The 23435-nt window shown below is 43.6% G+C and overlaps 1 protein-coding gene across 3 annotated transcripts in view; it reads right to left on the bottom strand.

The window, feature by feature from the left end:
- FER (FER tyrosine kinase) overlaps positions 1 to 23435 on the bottom strand; it is a 160626-nt gene that overhangs the window by 27936 nt on the left and 109255 nt on the right. For all 3 annotated transcript variants that reach the window (XR_014211963.1, XM_082191435.1, XM_082191436.1), the window contains one exon: positions 13607 to 13730. Coding sequence is in view for 2 of the 3 variants with exons in the window: in XM_082191435.1 (XP_082047561.1) it covers positions 13607 to 13730 (124 nt within the window). In the remaining variant the exon portion in view is untranslated. The remainder of the gene's footprint in view (positions 1 to 13606; positions 13731 to 23435) is intronic.

The raw sequence follows: 23435 nt of genomic DNA, 5'->3' as shown, positions 1-23435 counted from the left end.
CTATAGGAAATTCCGCATTAATGAAACTATCTGAAGGTATAGCTTTGCTAAGATTAACCGTACATGGAGAACATCTTTGGGTAGGAAAATTATGGAGTGAAAGGGAACTATGTTATATAAGAGTCAAAGAACTGTATAAGTTGGAAGAGGCCCCAAGGGTCATCGCTACAATGCAAGAATCTCAGCCAAAGCACCCCTGGCAGATGACCATCCAACCTTTGCTTAAAAACCTCCCCGTCTCCTTTACCTTTCCCTCTGTCCCTGCCTCCCGCTTCTGATTCCTTCCCTCGATACGCTTGTGGTTGTTTTCATGAAATGTGGGATACCTCCATCTTTCTGGCCCTGGAGGCAGGCCTCTCCTTCCCTGTTGGCTGTCCCTAGGCAGAGCCAGAGCAAGAGGCTGCCTGGGCTTGGCCCTTCTCCTTCCGTGCTTGCTGGGGCCACAATTCTGGAGCCCCCTCGGTGAGTCTACGCAGACTCCAAAGGAGGTGGCTCTGCCGGTGAGGGATGGTATTGGTATCCACACCCCCAGTCAGGTGTGTCCCCTCCCAACTCCATCACAGCCAGGGTCCAAAACATTTGCATCCCTGACCCAAATCTCAGTGTTAGTATCTTCCCCATATGCCCTCTCCTTGTGGTGCCCAGGGGCCTGGGCTCTGCTCTGATCCTGCCCCAAGGTGGGTGGTGACCTGGCCTTTAGGGTGGACCCTAGGGTAGACCTCAGCACTGGAAATGTGAGAGTTTTGTTTTCATACTAGAAAGTGGATGATGTTGATTTATAGTGTCGCAAATGGGGAGACTATGTACAATACAATTTCAATTAGAGTATGCCGTACTGCAGCAAAGAAGAACAAAGGAAAATGTATTTTCTTAAAACGTTCTATTTCTAAGTATGCTCATCACGCTGCTAACAAACATTATTCCCATTTCATTTCTATTTTTCGGTTAGGACAAAACATGCCTAATCTGCCATAGTACTTTGAAACATTAATTCCTTTGGTGTCCTGTTGGCCCATTTTTTAAAATGTTAGCTTATTAGGAACATTTGTCTGGAAGAGTCATAGTTATGCCAACATTTTGGCCAGAATTCAGAGTATGCTTTATAAAGACTAAGCAGCCTTTGTTATTTGAATGCAGAAAACATTGTTCAAGTCAACACGTTTGGGTAAGAACTCTTCACCCAGTCTGCAACTCTATGCAAAGAATTCTTTCAATAGCTTGTCTTGCTGTACTAATATGAACTGCTTAACTTTGATGTTTATACACAAATGTGTTGGTTGCTGTTTTATAAAAGATATCAAAAGGAACAAGCTAATTAATTCTTACAGGTTAGGCTTAACTTGCCAATATATATCCTACCTACAAGATCAATAATGGCTAAATGTGGTCTTCCACATCTGAACCCATAGATTCTTTTGCATATCAAAAATTACATTGGTCTCCTTAAGGCAGAAGTGGTTGGATCCAGACTTTAAATAAGCAGAGTTCCACTAATGGGGCATTCCCACAGGCACTTGGGGTGTGTGTGACTGGGTGGGTGGAAGACAAATTTTCCAGATACCTCCTTCTCCTTGTACTCCATCAGCTGCTCCCAGAAAGTTAGGGGACAGTCCAGGGCAGCAAGGGAGACTGCACTACACTGCACTCCCTGCAAATGGAAGGAGCCTTCTGTTTGTGGAAAGGCATGTTTGGTATCTAACAATATTAACCATTTCCAAAATTAAAATTTGAAGCCTATTATTGCTGAAGAAACTAGGTATCAACTCAGCCAATGAAAGAGTCAGAAGAAGGGAAAACATGCTGATGCTTCGAAAAAACTGAAGAGGATTTTTAAAATATTGCAAGAAAGCAACTATTCATGATAAGATATCCAAGTATAAACCTGCAAGGGAAATATGATCCCTAGCCTCACAAACTTTCTAACCAGCGCAATTCCCTGAACAGCAACTGTAAATATTTGGGAATGAGTATGTTACTCTAGAGCAAACAAAATAACCATAGTCTAGACTTCATATCCAATATCTGCTATCCCACAACTTGGTTTACAGGAGAAGGATTACAACATTCTCTTCATATCTTTCAATCACATTTCCTTGTTATTGTTGCCCCTCTAGCAAGACAGGCTGCTTTATTTCTCTCTTGATAAGTTCATTCTAAAACCATCAGCTTCTTTGAGGTCAATAACAAGTGTTCTCATCCCAGGAGACTAATTGTTCAACAGGGTGAAATGCACATTTTATGCAGCCAATCAATATTATACCTTTTAACATAAGCATTTCTTTCTAATTCCCAATTTATTCTCTTTTTGTAGATTATTTCTTCATCAGCACCGCATCATGCTGCGTGACACAAGCACAGTGCAAGCTCTCATTCAAACAAAGGAATTTGGGCTAGAGTGTGTATTTAACACACAAGCACAGCCCTCTATTCTAAATAAATGTTTTGCATAAGTGTTAATCTGTTTATGCAAAGAGTATGCACCAGGAAAAGCACTGCTCCACATGCAGGTGCTTATCTTTGGATCCCAGCCATGGTGTCAGGCTGAGAAGCACTCGGCATGTAATTTGAAAGCCAGGTAATGCACTGAAACTGAACAGACACCTGCAGGAGCAGACGGGGTGGGAAGACATATGGGCAACGTAGATACAAGGTAAGGAGGCAGGCAGGAGCTGCAGTCATAGCTATAGAGTTGAGAATTGCTCAGACCAAAGAGTCAGATGAAGATTCTGGGGATTTATTGGCTAAGCTCAAACCACATTGGCCAATTACATCACCGGGAAAACCGCTGAGTCAGCCTGGGCATGTAAAAATAAAAGGCTGCAATATTCCATTTGATTGCACCTCAAAGCAACAAACAGCAGTTACAGGTATAGAAACTCCCTCACCTGATAAACTGCCACAGTAATGCCAGGAAGGAGTCAGAATATTGCTGCAAGAATTTTGGGCTCCAAATCCCAAAGTTAAGAGTAGATAAAGATAATGTTTTCTTTCAGAGAAATTATTAACTGATACAACATCTCATTGCCACCATGGGATTGAGGCACTTGTAACCTTTTGGACAAAAAACAACAACTCCAAAGCTAATATTTTGATGTCCTCATTTCCTTCAAGCAGGTTAAATAGAAATTCTAGTAGAGAATATTTTTCTGTACAGAAAAGCCGCAGTTGTAACAAAAAGGACATTAAGTATGAAAATGCAGAAAATAATTAATTCTCCAAAATGGCTAAATGTCAAACAGAGAAATATAAAGGCTAATTTTCCTAAGGAAATACACTGGCAGATAACACAAACCTTTTCCAGTTCTAACACATTATCTTATGAGGGAACAACCAAAAGCAAACAAAACCCACAAATTAATTTAATTGATTGAAATTATCAGATACAAGCCTTTCCCAAGCTTAGTTAATGTATATTCACCCTGTTTTTAGACAATGAAAAATAAAGAAGGAACACTGGAAAGATTTGTTAAAGAGTAGCATTACAGGGATAGGACCATTCATAAACGACTATCAAAGTCTGGGGTCAATAAAGTATTCAATAAGATTTACTTCAATTCTATTTAGCAGATTAGTGAGCTAACACAGAAGTATTCTCAGACAGACCCTCTTGGAAGCTTTTTGAAAGAAGATTATTGAGTGAGGTATGAAAGAGTGTCATCACAAGTGGTATACACAACCAAAATATCAATTCAGAAATTACCTTTGCTGGACTGAATGGCATCAAAATGTCTTTGATTAGAGAAGATGGAATGTGAAGAACTGACCATGAACTACATCCCCTTCATTTATTAACTAACTAATTCAAGTTGTCTTTTAGGGTAGAAGAAACAAATTGAATTCCTGCTCATTGTTTAAGACAGACTATGATTATTTTATAAAACAGGAAATGTTCAGTTAGTTTGGTTGGTTTCCCAAAATCTACAATTATATTTTCAGTAGAAACCTCAATTATTAACTAACTAACTAACTAATTAGGGGACGCGGGTGGCGCTGTGGGCTAAAGCCTCAGCGCCTAGGGCTTGCCGATCGAAAGGTCGGCGGTTCGAATCCCCGCGGCGGGGTGCGCTCCCGCTGCTCGGTCCCAGCGCCTGCCCACCTAGCAGTTCGAAAGCACCCCCGGGGGCAAGTAGATAAATAGGTACCGCTTACCAGCGGGAAGGTAAACGGCGTTCCGTGTGCGGCTCTGGCTCGCCAGAGCAGCGTTGTCACGCTGGCCACGTGACCCGGAAGTGTCTTCGGACAGCGCTGGCCCCCGGCCAATAGATGTGAGATGGGCGCACAAACCCCAGAGTCTGTCAAGACTGGCCCGTTCGGGCAGGGGTACCTTTACCTTTACCTTTAACTAACTAATTATATATACCATCTGAAGATCACAGGGCAGTTAACAGTATAAAAACACAAAAGATGCAACATAACAACAACAAATACCCCTGACATATTTAAAACACCAGATTGTTTAATTAGGCAAGAGGAATGTTTTCACCTGGCATCTAGACATACCTAATGACAGTGCCAATGAACCCCACTGGGGAAAACATTTCACAAAAGGGGAAGCCACCACAGCGAAGGCCCGTTCTCATGTTGCCATCCTCCAGACCTCTTGCGGACAGGACACACAAAAAAGTTCTCAGATGAATGCAGGGTCTGGGTTGGTCCATATGGGGAGAGGTGGTCCTTGAGGTACTGCGGTCCTGAGCTGTTTAAGACTTTATAGGTCAAACCAGCACTTTAAATTGGGGCCAGAAACTAACTGGCAAGGCAGTGCAGTAGGTCCAGGATAAGCACTGTATGCTCAAACCATCTTGTCCCAATGAACAACCTGACCACTGAATTCTGCACCAGCTGAAGTTTCTTCAGAGGCTGCCCCACTGCCTTAAAGTATCCCTGGGTGTGCAAAAGTAACAGCTGTGTTGAAATACCTGAAAAGCCAAATTCCCTTCTGAAATAGTTTAAGAAGATAGTGCTAAGGTATGCCAGGATAAAGCGGGTAAGCAACCCTTGGGGTAATGGGACCACAACTAAACGGGAGCATCAGTGTGGGAGAAAGTGATGCAACAAAAACAGAAATGTACCACTTTGTCACAAATCCCTTGATGGGGACAGGGGAGAATGCCTCAGCACTATGGTTGGAATGAGGTTTTTTTAAATAAAACCTTACAGTGCTAAGTCGGGCTATTTAAAAAAATCAAATAACAGCTTTGTGAAATCGAAGAGTCTAGACAAAATGTCTCATAATAGATTCTCTTCCATGAGCCGCGACATTTATAATAATGCAAAGGAAGTAAATCTTCTATCACACACCTAGAGACTCTATCCATCTCTTGTTCTCTGACCTTTAAAATGTGATTATATATAGAAATATATCTCATTATTCAGACCCACTTTAGTCATTCTGATAAACATTTTGAACAGGAGTGAAAGAAAATAATACGCATAGGCAAGCATTCACCTTTACTTGAACTGTGCGCTTGTCTTTAGTCTAAGCAACTATCATCCCTAAGGCAAAATGCAGTGTAATTATTTTGTATATAAGTAATCATCCTGCATCAGTAACAATTATCTTGAAATATGGTGTCAACCTGCCATCGAGGCCCCTGCCATGAATACAAACCACACACCGAGTCCATTATTTCTATAAGATACAAATATCAATCTTTTAAAACAAGCTAGTGTGAAAGGAATGTTTATGTCTAATCAATTCCATGTTTGCCCTTACTTCTGGCAGCTTGATCCAATGGATCTGCTTAAGCTGCCACAACTTAAAAACTGTGGTTTGTGCAATATTAGAAGGGCTGGGGTGGGGGTTTCTCCCCAGATTAACTGGTGCTCAAGAAATGACTGCAAGCCCCATGCAATATGTACTTCAAGGTGAAAATCAAGTGCTAAAAGGCGGCTGCATTGCAGAGTTTGTGCCTTAAGTGGGTGGAGTTGATAGGGGAATGATTGCAGCTGCAAAGAACTAATGAGAAATTTATTCTATGAATCTTGCCTAACGTGGAGACAAGTAGCTAACAAAACAAATAAACAAAAAACAAAAAGAAGGATTTCTTCATTGGGAAGAAGATTCATGAGACTTCATATTGTGTGTAGTCAAGAGGACCTGGGGACCTTATTGCTCTCCCAAGATACCATGGGAAGAGCATGAGGGTCTAAAGCCGTGGTTCCCAACATGGGGCTCATGCCCCACAGGGGGGCCATTTGATTTTTAATGGGGACAATTCCAATTCAAGAATGAGTTACTAACAGTGAATGGCCTTTTAGGCTTCCTCCACGTGAATAGGAGTTCACTTTTTCAATAATAAGAATTATATGTCACCGGGGGGGGGGGGCATCAGGATTTTAGATATGCTTAGGTGGGTTGGGAACCACTGGTCTAAAGTATTGTGGGCTCTCACAAGAAGGTCCTGTAGGCAAAGTTGATATAAGACTCCAAAAGAACTGAATGAAATATGCAGTTTAATGTATTATAGGTAGCCATGCATTTCCCTGGTATAGACATTTTTTGCTAGGAGGCTGGTGCAGAGGGGATTCCAGGGATAGAGACCATAAGTACAGTGGTGCCTCGCAAGACGAAATTAATTCGTTCCGCAATTCTCTTCGTCTTGCGGTTTTTTCGTCTTGCGATGCACGGTTTCCCATAGGAATGCATTGAAAATCAATTAATGCGTTCCTAGGGAAACCACCTTCAGACCAGGTCCGGGGACAGTCTGTCCCCGGACCTCTTCTGAAGGCTGGGGGGGGGGACAAGGGCTTTTCTTCCCACCCCCAGCATTTTAAAAAACCCTGGGACAGCGGAGGAATTCTCCACTGTGCGGGGCTATCTTAAAATGCTGGCGGGCGGCATTTTAAAATCGCTCCGGACAGCGGAGGACTTCTCCGCTGTCCGGGGCGATTTAAAAGCCCCTGGGAAAGCAGGCAGGGGGGACAAAGACTTTCGTCCCCTGCCCGCCTCCAGAAGGTGTCCCCGCCCCCCCTCCCCACTTCGGAACAGCTTTCCGAAGTGGGGCGGCGGGGCCAGGTGTTCCCGACCCCCCCTCCCCACTTCGGAAGAGCTTTCCGAAGTGGGGCGGCGGGGCCAGGTGTCCCCGCCCCCCCTCCCCACTTCGGAAGAGCTTTCCGAAGTGGGGCGGCGGGGCCAGGTGTCCCCGACCCCCCTCCCCACTTCGGAAGAGCTTTCCGAAGTGGGGCGGCGGGGCCAGGTGTCCCCGACCCCCCTCCCCACTTCGGAAGAGCTTTCCGAAGTGGGGCGGCGGGGCCAGGTGTTCCCGCCCCCCTCCCCACTTCGGAAGAGCTTTCCGAAGTGGGGCGGCGGGGCCAGGTGTCCCCGACCCCCCTCCCCACTTCGGAAGAGCTTTCCGAAGTGGGGCGGCGGGGCCAGGTGTCCCCGCCCCCCTCCCCACTTCGGAAGAGCTTTCCGAAGTGGGGTGGCGGGGCCAGGTGTCCCCGCCCCCCTCCCCACTTCGGAAGAGCTTTCCGAAGTGGGGCGGCGGGGCCAGGTGTCCCCGACCCCCCTCCCCACTTCGGAAGAGCTTTCCGAAGTGGGGCGGCTGGGCCAGGTGTCCCCGACCCCCCTCCCCACTTCGGAAGAGCTTTCCGAAGTGGGGCGGCGGGGCCAGGTGTTCCCGACCCCCCTCCCCACTTCGGAAGAGCTTTCCGAAGTGGGGCGGCGGGGCCAGGTGTCCCGGCCCCCCCTCCCCACTTCGGAAGAGCTTTCCGAAGTGGGGCGGCGGGGCCAGGTGTCCCGCCCCCCTCCCCACTTCGGAACAGGTCCTGGACCTCTTCTGAAGGCTGGCGGGGGCGAAAGTCTTTGCTCCCCCCGCCTGCCTTCAAAAGCTGTCCGGCCCAGGCATCCCGCTGCTGGCGGAGACTTGCCGGCATGCCGAAGCCTGCGCGCAGCGCGCCCAGGCTTCGCGGATCTCTCTGCCAGCAGCGGCAGCTCTGCCGCTGCTGGCGGAGAGTTGCTGGCATGCCGAAGCCTGCGCGCAGCGCGCCCAGGCTTCGCGGATCTCTCTGCCAGCAGCGGCAGCTCTGCCGCTGCTGGCGGAGAGTTGCCGGCATGCCGAAGCCTGCGCGCAACGCGCCCAGGCTTCGCGGATCTCTCCTGCCTTCAAAAGCCGTCCGGGAAGCAGGAAGCGCTTCCCTGCTATCCCGGACTGCTTTTAAAATGCTGGCGCTGGGGAGCAAAGCCTTTTGGCCCCCGCCAGCCTTCCTGGACCTCTTCTGAAGGCCGGAGGGGGGGGAAAGGCTTTGCTCCCCACCGCTAGCATTTAAAAGAGGTCCCCGGAGATTTCCCTATGGGCTTTCGTCTTGCGAAGCAAGCCCATAGGGGAATTCGTCTTGCGAGGCAAATCGCGGACGAAAAAACCTTTCGTCTAGCGAGTTTTTTGTCTTGCGAGGCATTCGTCTTGCGGGGCACTACTGTACACCCTGTCTCTCCCATCGTTACACCATGCCTATTGTCCATATGCTCATAGCTGTGCCATGACTTAAGAGCAGGTCACAGTGGACCAACTAAATCAGGGCTGATCCCTGCAGTACCAGTAGTGTTGGGATTGGGTCCAAGAGCAACCACAAGTTCGCTTCCTATTAACTGAACTTTCTCTGAATTCAGTTTAATAAATCTGAGTTTGACAATATGGGAATAGTTACTACTGCACTTAGTCTGAAAAATAAAATATGATTTAACAATGCACATTGTTACATAATGCACGATGGCAAGTATTTTTTTTTAAAAAAGTTATATTTATGTACCCAACATGTTTTCATTCAGCCATGGATCTACATTATGGCTCTTCTGCAGCCAAAAGGGTTTTTAATGACTCAAATTGCAAATATGATAATAGCAAATCTGCCTGTTCATGCAATTTATGTACGAAATGATTCCCTATATTCAAAGGAGAAGGAAGGGGAGGGGAGGGGAAATATTACTCTAGAGAATTAAAATTGCTCATTAATGATCAGATGTTATTCTGCTACCTCAATGTCTTAAATGGTGGGGAACTAAGCACTACTGGAACTGTATTAACAGAAAAACTCCATCACATAAAATTTACATAAATAAAGGGCGGGGGGAGACAAAGAGAGAGTTGAGTTAGAAGGGAAGGAGAGCAAGAAATTAAGTGGTATGTTTAGTTTGTTGAGAGGCAAAACAAATGCTTTTCTTCAAAGTTATGTTAAACTACATGTTAAAAATGAATCTGCCCTGCAACTTATTATAACACAACTCTTTCTCCAAGACATAAAAAAGGCCATAATATTGCAATGTCAATGTGATGAATAACTATGGATCCATAACAAATGAAATGAAACAGGATAATGTTCACCTGTCTGTGACCCTTGGTGGATAACACTGCTGTCAAAATAACACTCTATGTAATGTGCTTCAAAGCACAAGAGACAGCTTGAAAACTAATAACTCAAATAAAAAATGCCCAAGAGCACTGTGGAATCTTCCACATACTCTGGTTCAACTCCAGTTATGTCTTGAAGGCCTGTCTGTAGTTTTGAAGGTACATTTAGATGAAACTGTGTGAGTGAGACCCCAGAAGCCTTTGGGGAAATATAAGCAATCTAGACATGATCTCCTGTGCAATGTCTGTACTGGGTAAATGTGAATAGAGAAGCCAGGTAATCTGCAGTCTGTAAAGATCAGGGATATATATTTTATATTTCACTCTTTAGCTACACTAAGATACTCAGAATCAGCAATGAACCAGTAACTGTACTAAAAAGCTGTAGTCGTTTTCAAAGCTTGGGAGCAAAATGTGCAAATATGCACTAGGCACTCTAGATGGAGCTATCCGTTGTACCAAAAAAACCAACAACATTATCTGAATCCTTTCTAACTTGGAAGACATTCTTCTTGCACTGTGTGCTCAAAACAGAACACACAGTCCTTCAAATAAAATTGACGTATACTGCATCAACTACCCATTCTAGGTACACGTAGATTGAATGTATGTAAATACAGTGGAACCTCAAGTTATGTACCCGTCCCGGTTGCACATCCGCAACTCGAAGCGTTCACATCCAGAAGTGCTGAGTCTGCACATGTGGCGCGATTTAGCACTTCTGCACATGCTCAAAATGTGATTTAGTGCTTCAGCGCATGCGACGAAACCCGGAAATAACTGTCCGGTACTTCCAGGTTGCCACGGGACGCAACTTGAAAAGACGTAACCTGAAGTGGACGCAACATGAGGTATGACTGTAAAGACTGGGAGCATCTTCACAAATGAGGACAGTTACCTTGCTTATCAGTTATATTAGCAATTTCCCATTAATTATATTAATTACATTTGGGATTAACTGAAGATATGAGCTCCTCAAATCATTTTCTAAAAGATTATTTGCACCTCTGCCTTGATGACTGTACGAATGTGCTCCAACTTGCCCAGAAATCATGATTTCAGCCTAGTAGCCTTTCTCTCCATTTCTGTATATACAAATAAGTGTGGGTCTACAGGAAAGGCACTTTGAATAAAGAGGGCATCCTTGAAGTGATTGCTTTAGTCTGCTGCAGCAAAAAAAAAAAAGGGGGGGGGGATCTTTTGGCACCTTCAGACTAAAAGGTGATATTTGGCATCACCATTTGGTATCCTGCCCCAAAATACTGCCCCACCAACATATCAGAAGTTCTGCAGCTAGCATGAAAGGAACCCCATCTCCCCCACCCTCCACTCCCCACCCCTTGCCCTCAAACTCCACCCCACATCTCTATTCCAAACCCACCCGCTATCCTCCAACTATCTCCTGTTCCTAAAAGACCTCAAGTCTCTGTAAAAAAAAAAAAAAAAGAAAGGTGTTGTGCACAATGTAGCAGGCGGTGAAATAAGAAAACGCTCACCAGTCCATGCAGAGAAGTGGATGGCCAGTGCTGTTAGCTAATGTTGCTGCTCCTCTTCTACCATGGGTGCACAAGTATGGTGTTGCCTTTGTGCCAGCCTGCATGGCATGACTGAGCACGTGTGGCCAATTTCCTGTGCACACCTGTCGGGCTCTCAGTTCCACCTCCCTAGGCTGCAGACTGTGAGGAAATGCATGGCAGCTGACAGGCAGCACTGCACTCGACACAGGTGACTCCTTTAGTGGACCAACTCAGAGACAGGAAGTGGGAATGAGCTAACCAGGCAGCAGAAGTGGCAAGCACCAGGGGGAAGGCACACCCACCCATCTTCTGAGGGTGATGCCAGGGTCCAAACCTGCACCACAATATCTGTGGCTAGAGGCACTACTGCTGTCAATTAAAGTACCAACTATTTTAAATGTGATTTTTGTGGGTGACAGCTACCTACTTCATTTGACTGCCATTTTCACCCCCCAAAAAAGGGACCTGCGTCCTGAACAGCAGAACAATAACAAATCTTCTATTCATTTGAATCTATGGTTGTGGCAGTTTAAGAACTGAATTAGGGTGCTAATGTGAATCTGAAAACTATCATGAATATCTATTATTTGGGGGTAGGTTAATTTTTATAAACAGTTCCAGAATATTTTGTGGAAGGGCTGTTTATTGTTCATCATAGTCAGAAGATCAGTAGCTCACAGAATAGGGCACATGCTTTTCATACAGAAGGTCCCAATTTTGATCTCTGTCATCAATCTCTAGAGATAGCCGGGAAATACTTCTATCAGAATCTGTGGAGAGCCACTCTAGTTTATATGGAGGGGCAATACCGAGCTACACAGACTACAGTAATGGTCCGATTTTGCATAATGCATGTAAATATGTGGTGAGACAGCAGCTGCTGCTCATGACCATGGAAATGGCTGCTGATCTTAGAGTACAGCCCGACTCATACTAACCTCTCTCCACAATGCTGCATATACAATCTCTTTCATGTACAAAAGCAACATGATAACAGTCCTTCTTAGGTGGTGGTGGTGGTTTTCATAATATCCTGCAATACTGATCTTTAGAGAGCAGACAGGTGCCAATAGAAGCTGCAAGAGTAACATAAATGCAGACCTGGGTGCCTGATGGAAGTGATTCATGGTTTCAGGCAGACAGGTGGGGAACCTAATAAACTGAAGAGAAGTGGTTTCAAATATGGCTGCTTTTGTTAACAAAACAAAAACAAAAAGGATATTTATTTCTCAGTCTCGTGATTCTTATCTGAATGAAGCTGGCTGAGTCTTGGACATGCACTACCCCCTTTCTTGTTCAGAGGTGATCAGTAGCTTACATTTCAGTTTCTAACTCATTGTTATTTAGCGTTCCGTCAAACTTTGGACAAACTCTGTTGAGTCCTAACCATGGTGTACTGAATCAAGCCAACTTCAAATTGTTATGTGAAGGTGGTGTGTTTCAATAAATCATAATTAAGAATAGCTCTAAGGTTAGCCACAATGTGGGGAAGAGGGAATGTGTGCTCAGGCTTATTAACATCAAAGCAAACCATAGTTTCATGCAGAGATAGGGAACCTGCAGCCTTCCAAATGTTACTGAATATACTCAGTAGCTCCACTGAGTATTGCCAATGGTTAGGGATTATGAGAGTTGTAGCCTAAAACAAATGGAGGGCCACAAGTTCCTCATCTCTTGTTTAATGTTACGTCCCACTCTAACCTCTTGAATTCATACCTTAAAATTCTATGTCAAACATCACATGAGAAATTTATGTAGAAAACAAACTTTTTCAGCTGAAATTTCACAAATTACAGAAGTCTTTGTAGGGAGGGACAATTATGAACAAAACAACAGTAACCTTCTAGAATGTAGCAAATAGTATAGGAGTCTCTTTTTAGAAAAGAAGGTTTAAGTTGCCCTAGGAACTGCAGAACTGAACGGAACCACATTCTGCAATATACTTCCCAGAAAAAAATATCATGGAAAGGGTATGTTGAGACTGACACCAACTATAGGCTATAAAAGACGCAGCGCTCTCTCTCTCTCTCTCTCTCTCTCTCTCTCTCTCTGTATGTGTGTGTGTGTGTGTGTGGAGGGGTGTGTGCTTTCTCCTTCTTTACCAGAAAAAGCCACCTCCAAGTGGTACCAAACAGAGGCACATTTTGGCCTCATTCACTGGCCAGAGGATTTCTGTGTTGTAGGTTTTGTTGTGGTTTTGCAGTCTTGAAGATCAATCATTTGAAAGGGAGGCTACAAACAAATAAAATCCAATTGTCTCAGGTTTGAGCACTGGTGTTTCTCAAGAGAAACAATGAACAACTTTATTTGAGGCAGGGTTTTAATTTATTAAGTCAATGACCCACAGTCTCTTACCATACGTTAAACTATGTTCTTAAGATAGCATTTCACGTGAAGCACAGCTTGTCCTCACTGACAAGGAAATATGCAAATTATATATTCAATTCAGATGCCACACTAAACTAAATTTATGAGCCTGAGTTCTGAAGGATGCATAATAAAAGCAGATAATCAACAATAATAAACAATGGGTTGCTTGATGTATGTACCTATGGTTTATGTTCTAAACTATGGTCAGCACAAAGTATGATTTGGTGTGCTGTCACAACTGTGCTATACATATTTATTATTCCACAACTGAACCCAGCCATCCATTTATGCTACTACTTAAATATTCACACACTTGTTTAGATATTCAACTGATCAAACTGTAAGGCAGAACATCTGAATTGATCTTACCTGTGTATACAGTTTTTGGATTCGAGATACGCCATCCCAGCAGCAACATCTAATGAAAATTTCACTAGCTGCTTGGTTTTTAGCTCATCCTTCTTTTTTCTTAAAAAGGAGAGGAAATCACCTCCTAGAGAAAGAGACAGATGGACAATGAGACATGACAGGGATGATATTCCCATTTATCTCTCATTAGCAATGCCTGGCTGAACAGAAGGTATTACACTTCAGCTGTGTTTTTCAACCAATTTGTCTGAGGCTAGGGTAAAAAACAACCTGAAAATGCAAAGAGCATATTATTGCCAATATACAGCTTCCTTAAACTGCCCTAAATATTACTCTGCCAGAAGGCTAAAATAGCACATTGTACAGCAACACTTCAGCAGTGGTATATCTGGGTAGAATGCTTGATCTCGCATCTCCTGTACATAAATGCAATGTATAACTTGAAAAGGAGAGTGCTATTTGCTAGGGATGATTAAAAGAGGTGCAGTCAACACCAGGTCACTTAAACAAAAATATGGCAGGGTGGGTGGGAAAGGTTGGATCCAGAGTTGCATTTAGTAGAGTTCTACTGGTGCTGGGGAAACTGGGTAGGATATTGTTTTTGCCAATTCCTCCTTCTCCACTATAGCCCCCCACAATCTTCTCCAAGGTGTTGGGGATGAGGTGTTCTTGAAAAGCATGACAGCTGATGCTGGGAGGTTGCGGGAGGAAGGGGACATTGGCAAAATGCTATCTTTTTCCTTCCTCCAAAGAGGAGCCTCTACTGGATCCCTGATCCCCCTTCTCTCAGAGGGGCACTTCTGGATGCATCCTATGAATGTGACAATAGGCTATTTTGCATAAGGGGTGGTTTCATAATGTGTAATAATTAGGAAGCCTGGGAAGACAGGAAGCTGCCTTATACAGAGTCGGCCTTTGGTTCACCTAGGTCAGGGCTGTCCAACAGGTCGATCGCGATCTACCAGTCGCTCAACAACTTTGGGTCTTCCTCCCCAGAAAAAGCTCAACAACTTTGGTCAATCCAATGGATAGATCACTTCCAGGTTTTTTTTTATAGTGGGAGTAGATCACAGTCTCTTGGAAGCTGGACTTCCCTGATCTAATCAAGGTTTCAAGCAGGAGTCTTTCCTAGCAATGCTTGGAGATGGCAGGGATTGACTAGGACCTTTTGCATGCATGTGTGTAGTGTGGCATGCACTGACCCTTTACAGGATAAAAAAAACAAACCCCAAAGACCCATACAACTAGCTTTGTTTCCTTAAGTGCTCTTTGTTTCTTAAATAGCAGCCTGCCAAGGCTCCTTGCAAACATGTCTGGATATAGGAGGGATTCTCAAAAGCAGTTTGTGATAGGGTATTGAGACTGTTCAAAGAAAAATGTCAAAGATCCCACTGGCTGTGCTCAAACCCTACAGGGTCTCTAAAGTAGTTCTTTGGATCCTAGCCAGGGTATCCACTTGCACTTTTATACTGCTCCACCCCAAAGGCTCACTTAGAACTGAGCGAACAAAGCAGAGACAAGGATAACCCCAAAAGACTGAATGAACATTATCTTGAAGAACCAAGTTCACAATGTAACTCGTAACTTAACAGGCAGTCGTAAAAATAACGGCACAGACTTTCACATCTTAAAGCACACAGGCTGTTGTTTGTGATACCGGCCCAGCCGTTATTCTATTCGACGCTTGATTAATTTCAGTGAATCTCTGTCGGGTGAGTTTCGTAGTTTTACACAGAAGCATTCCAATTCCAGATCAGATCTTGGGTGTACTTACATTACAAGAAATAAAGTATGAAATTATTAAGAGATGGTTTATTAACAGCAGACTCAATCTTCTAATGCTATAGCCCTCAGATAAGCTGCCGTATTTGTGAGAGGGATTAACATCTTAATTGACAATTCCTGAGTTTGTGTGGGTTTTTTGTTTTGTTTTTACCATGTCTTCCAAGGTTCCGGGCTTCTTTAGATAGAAGGACTCAAGAGGTGATGGCTTAATTGCATGTTCTTTAATTAAAGCTTTATAGAAAAACAAGCCTGCCTGCTTAACCCTCTGATTGTTTGCTCACCTATATTGTCTTCTGACAACAGCATGTTATCCATTTTTTTCCTCTGGTAATAGTGTTTTCACAATTCTGAATCATACTTTACTCAAATCTTAACACATTATGGCATTTCATAAAAGCCTGAGAGTAGGTGAATAAAATCCAAACTTTCGTGGCATGAGTCAAACCTATCCCCCCCCTCCCAAAAAAAAGGCTCTTATACAGAACCTTCAGTGCACAATTATGTTGTACTAAAACAGATATGAGAAGAATTGTTTTATAGCTACACAAGCTACATCTACATAAAACATTACGACATTTGTGGGGTTATGAGATTGTAAGACAGCTGACAGCCAAATGGCATTTGTTATTTTTTGATGGTAGTGTAGAGAAATGGTCTTCTTCAGAAGTATCAACAACACTACCCACAAGAGTTTCCCCACCTAGTGATAATGTGGCACAGTACCATGTAAATAGCTTCTGCTAATAAATACTTTTGTGCTGTAAGATGTTCAAGGAAGACCGTTACTAGCTTTAGCGTCTGCTGAATGGGCAAGCACAGCAGGTTTAACGCTGCCAGCCTTCATGTCATATTTGCAAACATCTGTGTAATGCAGAGTGGGTCTGCCAACAGGCCTAGTGCCTGAAGCCAGCTACCCGTAGGGCACATCCTTCGGGATCCTGCCATCTTCCATTCTGTGGACATGACCAAGCCAGTGTAGACGTCATTGAGACAGAAGTACGAACATGCTGGGGGGGGTGGGCTTGGAAGAGCACATCTTTGTTTAAGACTCTGCCCTGCCATGTGATGCCCAAAAAATCTTCTTGATGCAGCGCATATAGAAGGCATTGAAGCATCGATACTGGTGGCTGTAAGTTGTCCACAACTCACTTCCATAAAGCAATGTGCTCAAAATGCAAGCCTTCAGTTTGATATTGGTTGTTAGCATCACATAGTCCCATACCCTTTTTATTTTTTAGGATTTTTAGTATTCCGGATACAGTGGAGATGTATAATTTAACTTATAACCATGCAAGGAAAAATATTCTGCATGAAAATTGATTTCTTATAAATAGATGGTTTTAATTTGGGGAACATGTAAGACGATACTCATTATTTTCTTAGCTTCTGCAATTAATGCACATATAATTGTACCTCCCCCCTTTCACATTATTCTATAATGCACGGGGGGAGGAACATTACTTTTTCTTTTTTTAAAGCACACATTGAAAATAAAGAAGAAATTATCAAGAATGAAGTATAGGAAAGATAGTGTCTAGCTATAATTGCTAAAGTAAACAGAAAAGGAACCTTTTCAGATATTATGTTACTGAAGTTTGGAGTTTGTTACTGGAGTTTGTTAAGAGGGAGATAGTAAAAGCACAACGTCAGGCAATACCAATGAGACGGAAACATGGAAGGTGCCTAAAGAAGCCAGGGTGGCTATCTAAAGAACTTTTAACTGAATTAAGATTAAAAAAGGATGTGTACAAAAAATGGAAAAGGGGGGAAACCACCAAAGAGGAATTCAAACAAATAGCCAGCACGTGTAGACACAAAGTCAGAAAAGCTAAAGCACAGAATGAACTCAGGCTTGCTAGAGAGGTTAAAAGCAACAAAAAAGGCTTTTATGGGTATGTTCGTAGCAAAAGGAAGAACAAAGAAACAGTGGGGTCACTCAGAGGAGAAGATGGTGAAATGCAAACAGGGGACACAGAAAGGGCTGAACTCCTCAATGCCTTCTTTGCCTCAATCTTCTCCGATAAAGAAAACAATGCCCGTCCTGAAGAATTTGAAGCAAATGATTCAGCAAAGGAAACACAGCCCAGAATAACTAAGGAGATAGTACAAGAATATTTGGCTAGTTTAGATGTATTCATGTCTCCAGGGCCAGATGAACTGCATCCAAGAGTATTAAAAGAACTGGCAGATGTGATCTCAGAACCACTGGCAGTCATCTTTGAGAATTCCTGGAGAACAGGCGAAGTCCCGGCAGACTGGAGGAGGGCAAATGTTGTCCCCATTTTCAAAAAGGGGAAAAGAGAGGACCCAAATAATTACCGCCCAGTCAGTCTGACATCAATACCAGGGAAGATTCTGGAGCAGATCATTAAGCAAACAGTCTGTGAGCACCTAGAAAGGAATGCTGTGATCACCAATAGTCAGCATGGATTTCTGAAAAATAAGTCATGTCAGACTAACCTGATCTCGTTTTTTGACAGAATTACAAGCCTGGTAGATGAAGGGAATGCAGTGGATGTAGCCTACCTTGATTTCAGCAAGGCATTTGACAAGGTGCCCCATGATATTCTTGTAAAGAAGCTGGTAAAATGCGGTCTTGACTATGCTACCACTCAGTGGATTTGTAACTGGCTGACTGACCGAACCCAAAGGGTGCTCATCAATGGTTCCTCTTCATCCTGGAGAAGAGTGACTAGTGGGGTGCCACAGGGTTCTGTCTTGGGCCCGGTCTTATTCAACATCTTTATCAACGACTTGGATGATGGACTCAAGGGCATCCTGATCAAATTTGCAGATGACACCAAACTGGGAGGGGTGGCTAACACCCCAGAGGACAGGATCACACTTCAAAACGACCTTGACAGATTAGAGAACTGGGCCAAAACAAACAAGATGAATTTTAACAGGGAGAAATGTAAAGTATTGCACTTGGGCAAAAAAAAGGAGAGGCACAAATACAAGATGGGTGACACCTGGCTTGAGAGCAGTACATGTGAAAAGGATCTAGGAGTCTTGGTTGACCACAAACTTGACATGAGCCAACAGTGTGACGCGGCAGCTAAAAAAGCCAATGCAATTCTGGGCTGCATCAATAGGAGTATAGCATCTAGATCAAGGGAAGTAATAGTGCCACTGTATTCTGCTCTGGTCAGACCACACCTGGAGTACTGTGTCCAGTTCTGGACACCACAATTCAAGAAGGACACTGACAAACTGGAACGTGTCCAGAGGAGGGCAACCAAAATGGTCAAAGGCCTGGAAACGATGCCTTATGAGGAACGGCTAAGGGAGCTGGGCATGTTTAGCCTGGAGAAGAGGAGGTTAAGGGGTGATATGATAGCCATGTTCAAATATATAAAAGGATGTCACATAGAGGAGGGAGAAAGGTTGTTTTCTGCTGCTCCAGAGAAGCGGACACGGAGCAATGGATCCAAACTACAAGAAAGAAGATTCCACCTAAACATTAGGAAGAACTTCCTGACAGTAAGAGTGTTTGACAGTGGAATTTGCTGCCAAGGAGTGTGGTGGAGTCTCCTACTTTGGAGGTCTTTAAGCAAAGGCTTGACAAGCATATGTCAGGAGTGCTCTGATGGTGTTTCCTGCTTGGCAGGGGGTTGGACTCGATGGCCCTTGTGGTCTCTTCCAACTCTATGATTCTATGATTCTAAGTAAAATTTAGCAAGGTAAGTAAGAGAAATATTTGTGGTTGCTGCTGTTTTTTAATTCTAACAGTTTCAGGGTTTTATTTTGAAATAGTTGTCACTTGCCAGGTAGCTGAGACACCCATATCCCTGATAAGCTCTTGGAGGAGATGGAGTCAGGTCTGTGAAGTTTTAGCAGGGCAGGGGATGCGAGGAGGTCTGTTGGTCACAAGCTGTTACCTACCTGCTCGGTGGGACAAAGCATAACCAATTAAAGCTTTCCAGAACCTACTCTGCTTTCTCCAGTGGGAGAAGATGAGAGTACCTCCTTAAAGGACATACAAGGATGCTTGGCACTCTGTTCTCTAAGGGAACACAGAGGCTCTGGGAGCTTCTGAAAAGCTCAATGATATATTTGCCCCACAAAATAAATCTTCTGTAGCTTTGCCAGGTCAGGAGCATCCCTGACCCTGAGACCTAGGGGCAGCACCAGGCATGCATGCACACTCATAACACCTTTTTCCTCTTGAGCCCATCCCAGTTCTTTTTCTTCCTCTCTGCTCCTTCCAACAACTGAGCCCTGGAGAAAGAACTGTGACTGGAAGAGGGGGCGGAGGGCAGAGAATATATGCAATAATATGCAGCCAGCTCCTGCCAGGCTGAAGCTTGCAAGCTGCACACATACTCTTCTTAATGAAAACGTTTTTTAAAAGGTGTTCTTGCCCACCTGGAGATTCAAGGCCTCCTGCTGTCACCTACTGTAGGCAGGCAAATCTGGAGACTGCCTAGCAGTCTGGCAACCCTAATCAACAACTTTTCAGAAACAAAGAGTTCTATGGTACCTTAAAGACCTATAAGTTTAATAGTATATAAGATTTGATGCATGCATTTGAAGAAGCAGACTCTGATCTGCAATGTGTTGGGCTGTAACAAATTGCTGTGTCTCTTCTTCTTGCAACAGACTAATATGGCTACCACCCTGTAAATCTATTTTTTAGTTACTTCACTAAATCAGGAATGTACACAAGACATGGCTATGAGTAGTGTTTCAGTACTTACAATTATAACACTATAATTAATAAGGAGGTAACAAAGCCAGATCCTTAGTCTATTAAAAATTACTATTATAATAAGGGAGAGAAGCAGACAATGCTAGATCCATAGCCATTAAAACCAACTGTGCTTCCTCTATCTTCCCATTTATTTTGAAAGGTATCTGTATCCAGTTGTTTATTCCATTTCAAAACACTTTTCAGCAGAGACTACAATTTATTTGTTCAATACCACAGCTAGAATATTTGAGGGAACAAAAATGAAAGAATAAAATGCAAATCTTGTTATGTTCAACTTTTCCCCAATCCCTTTAGGAAACCATAGGTTAAGATTAGTTTCTAACGAACTATGACTTATCAAGAGAGATGTTTTCCCCAAAACACATAGCTTGCTTTAAAACAAGTGTCTTGTTTCAATAAAAAACAGACATTAAAAATAAAATCAGCTGCAAAGTAGAAACACAGAGCCAAATCCCCAGAACAGACAACCGTAGAAAATTACATTTCGAGGGAAAGGTGGGCAAAGCACTAGAGGGGTTGAATATTATGGTTTAAAGTGGAGTCAAGTGTTTTAATTAAAACTGAACACTATTCCTGCAAACAGTGTCAAGCTAAAAGAGGATAAATTTCAACGAAGTGTGAACACAAGTCAGGGACGAGAAGTCTTGTTATGAAACCTCCTAAGTCATCAGGGATCTCAAAACAACTGGTATGTTCTTGCTTTAAAAGAGACGAAAAGAGATTTTACTTTAATGGCAAGGAAGCAAGGCATTTCATTTATTTAAAATATTTATACTCCATTTCCTTACCAATTAAATGAAGTTAAAACCAAAATCTAGCTAAAATACGTCTGTTTGGGAAAATGTTCATATACCGTAACAAACAGGCAGACCCCACTCCTCCTGAACTCCATATTTCCGTCTGAAAAGCCTTCACAGCCATAATCTCCTAAGCAAGATGACATGTCACCACTGTGTTGTATTTTCTCTTCTGAGCAGAGAAAGTGATGTCTCTTTCCATCCAGCAGAGAATCAAGGGAAGGGTGATGTGATTCACACCCCCCCCATCTTAATAGGCCAACAGTTCCCCTGTGTATGTCTCTCAGATGTCCAGGAGTGTGGGGTGGGAAGCATTCTCGCCTGACTGGCTGGTTCCAACTCCTCTCCTCTTCATACCCACTTGCTAGCACCCAACAGAGATACATCAATATTTTGGTAATACCTCGTCTCTGGCTTGATAGCCCAGAGTAATTCTGTCTTCTACTAACTGAACACAGGCTTAGCCTGAAAATGATGTTCTAATATGTGCTGAAGTGGCTACTTTAGGATTTCTGTTTAGTAAGTGCTACAGTCAGTCATTTCATTTTATGGCCCCATATTCAATCCCTGGGAATTTCAGGATGGACTGGGAATGTCATGAATGAATTAAACCCTGGAGAAGCACTGTTGGCCAGTGTAGACAACATTGAGCTACATGGACCAACTGCCTGACTCAGTATGGCAGCTCCCTATGTCGCTGCTGTTATATATTTATTTATACCTCACCTGTTTCCCTGATGGGACTCAAGGCAGATTACATATAAAAATGAGAACCGCCAAAAACATAGGAAAAAAGGAGAAAAAAGATGGATGCCCCATCCATCTCTCTCTGTGTGCTTAGTTAACCCTTTAATACATAAGGAACTGCTTGAGATTTCTAAACAATTCCCAGAAGTCAGGGAAACACAAGCACTTCTGAACATACACCAATTGGGTTTTGTTAAGAGTGGCACGATGCCTTAAAGACAAGTAATAAATAAGTAAGTTGTGCCCCTCTTTATAATATTGAGTACAATGTTGATTGCTGTGCATCTCTCGTAGATTTCCGTTGCCTGAAAAGACTGCAGCAGGAGTGGAAAGCCTAACAAAAATTGCTCCCCATGGTTGCAACTTGTCCCAGGGGTCACTTGCTCTGTGCAATTTCTGCATCCTCAGCCTAGGATAATCATGCATGTGGCCAGCTAAACTATCTGCATAGGTAAAGGGAAAAGACATGGGTGGAGCTGTGGTTTAAACCAGGCTTCCTCAACCTTGGGCCTCCAGATGTTTTGAGACTACAGTTCCCATCATTCCTGGCCACTGGTCCTGCTTGCTAGGGATCATGGGAGTTGTAGGCCAAAAACATCTGGAGGTCCAAGGTTGAGGAAGCCTGCTTTAAACCACTGAGCCTCTTGGGCTTGCTGATCGGAAGGTCAGTGGTTCGAATCCCCGTGACGGGGTGAGCTCCCGTTGCTCTGTCCCAGCTCTTGCCAACCTAGCAGTTTGAAAGCACACCAGTGCAAGTAGATAAATAGGTACCGCTGTGACGGGAAGGTGAACAGCGTTTCCGTGCGCTCTGGCACTTGTCATGGTCCTCCGTGTGCCAGTAGCGGTTTAGTCATGCTGGCCACACAGAAAACTGCCTGTGGACAAATGCCGGCTTCCTCGGCCTGAAAGCGAGATGAGCGTCGCAACCCCATAGTCACCTTTGACTGGACTTAACTGTCCAGGGGTCCTTTACCTTTACCTGCATAGTCTTCTTTTAAGTTACACTCAAAACAATATAATTTAACTGAAAAGGGGAGTGGGGAGAAGAGCCACTGTAACATTAACTGAGAATCCTCTTTTTAAACTATTTCACAGGAACACAGGGTTCAACAAGCACATAAAAATCAAGTTTTCTTTTACATTTATGAACACAGCTGAAGACACTGATTTGCACCAAAACAGCACAGCAAACTGTTTACACACATTTGGCGCTCCCCCCCCCCCGTCAACATTGCAAACTCTGCTGCTTGTATGGAAAGCACTATCAGCTGGAGACTTCTAAAAAAATGCCAGCGTAAGGGGAAAATTCTTAATGTGTGAACTTTATAACTGCTGATAAAGAATTTAGCATTACAAAAAATATTTTTGTCAGTAATTCATAATAAAGAAACCACATTTCTGCCACATTTTCTGATACAGGAGGGAAGGAAATACTTTCCTTAATGCAGAATTAACTGCTCCTAGGAATGTACTGATACCAGACTAGGAGGAAATCCACATGTACAGATGGCCAACACCAGCTGGACATGAATGGCTCTCCATGTCATTGTGCCACAAGATCAACTTACTGCTGTTGTTAGAGAGACAGTGAGCTGTGCGTGCCCATGAAGTCAGTACTTGTTCCCTTGGGCTCTTATCGCCCTAAAGCAGTGGGGCTCTCAACTGGTGGTTCATGGACCCCAGGAGGTCCACATAACCCACCCAGGGGGTCCATGGCACCATTCACATAACAAAAACTACCATAGAGATATGAAAAGTACGGGGTCCATGGCTTGACTTTAGAAAA

This window comes from Podarcis vaucheri (genome assembly GCF_965113315.1).
Source record: "Podarcis vaucheri genome assembly, chromosome: 11".
Classification (NCBI taxonomy): Eukaryota; Metazoa; Chordata; class Lepidosauria; order Squamata; family Lacertidae; genus Podarcis; species Podarcis vaucheri.
This window is presented reverse-complemented; position numbering and strand designations above follow the sequence as displayed.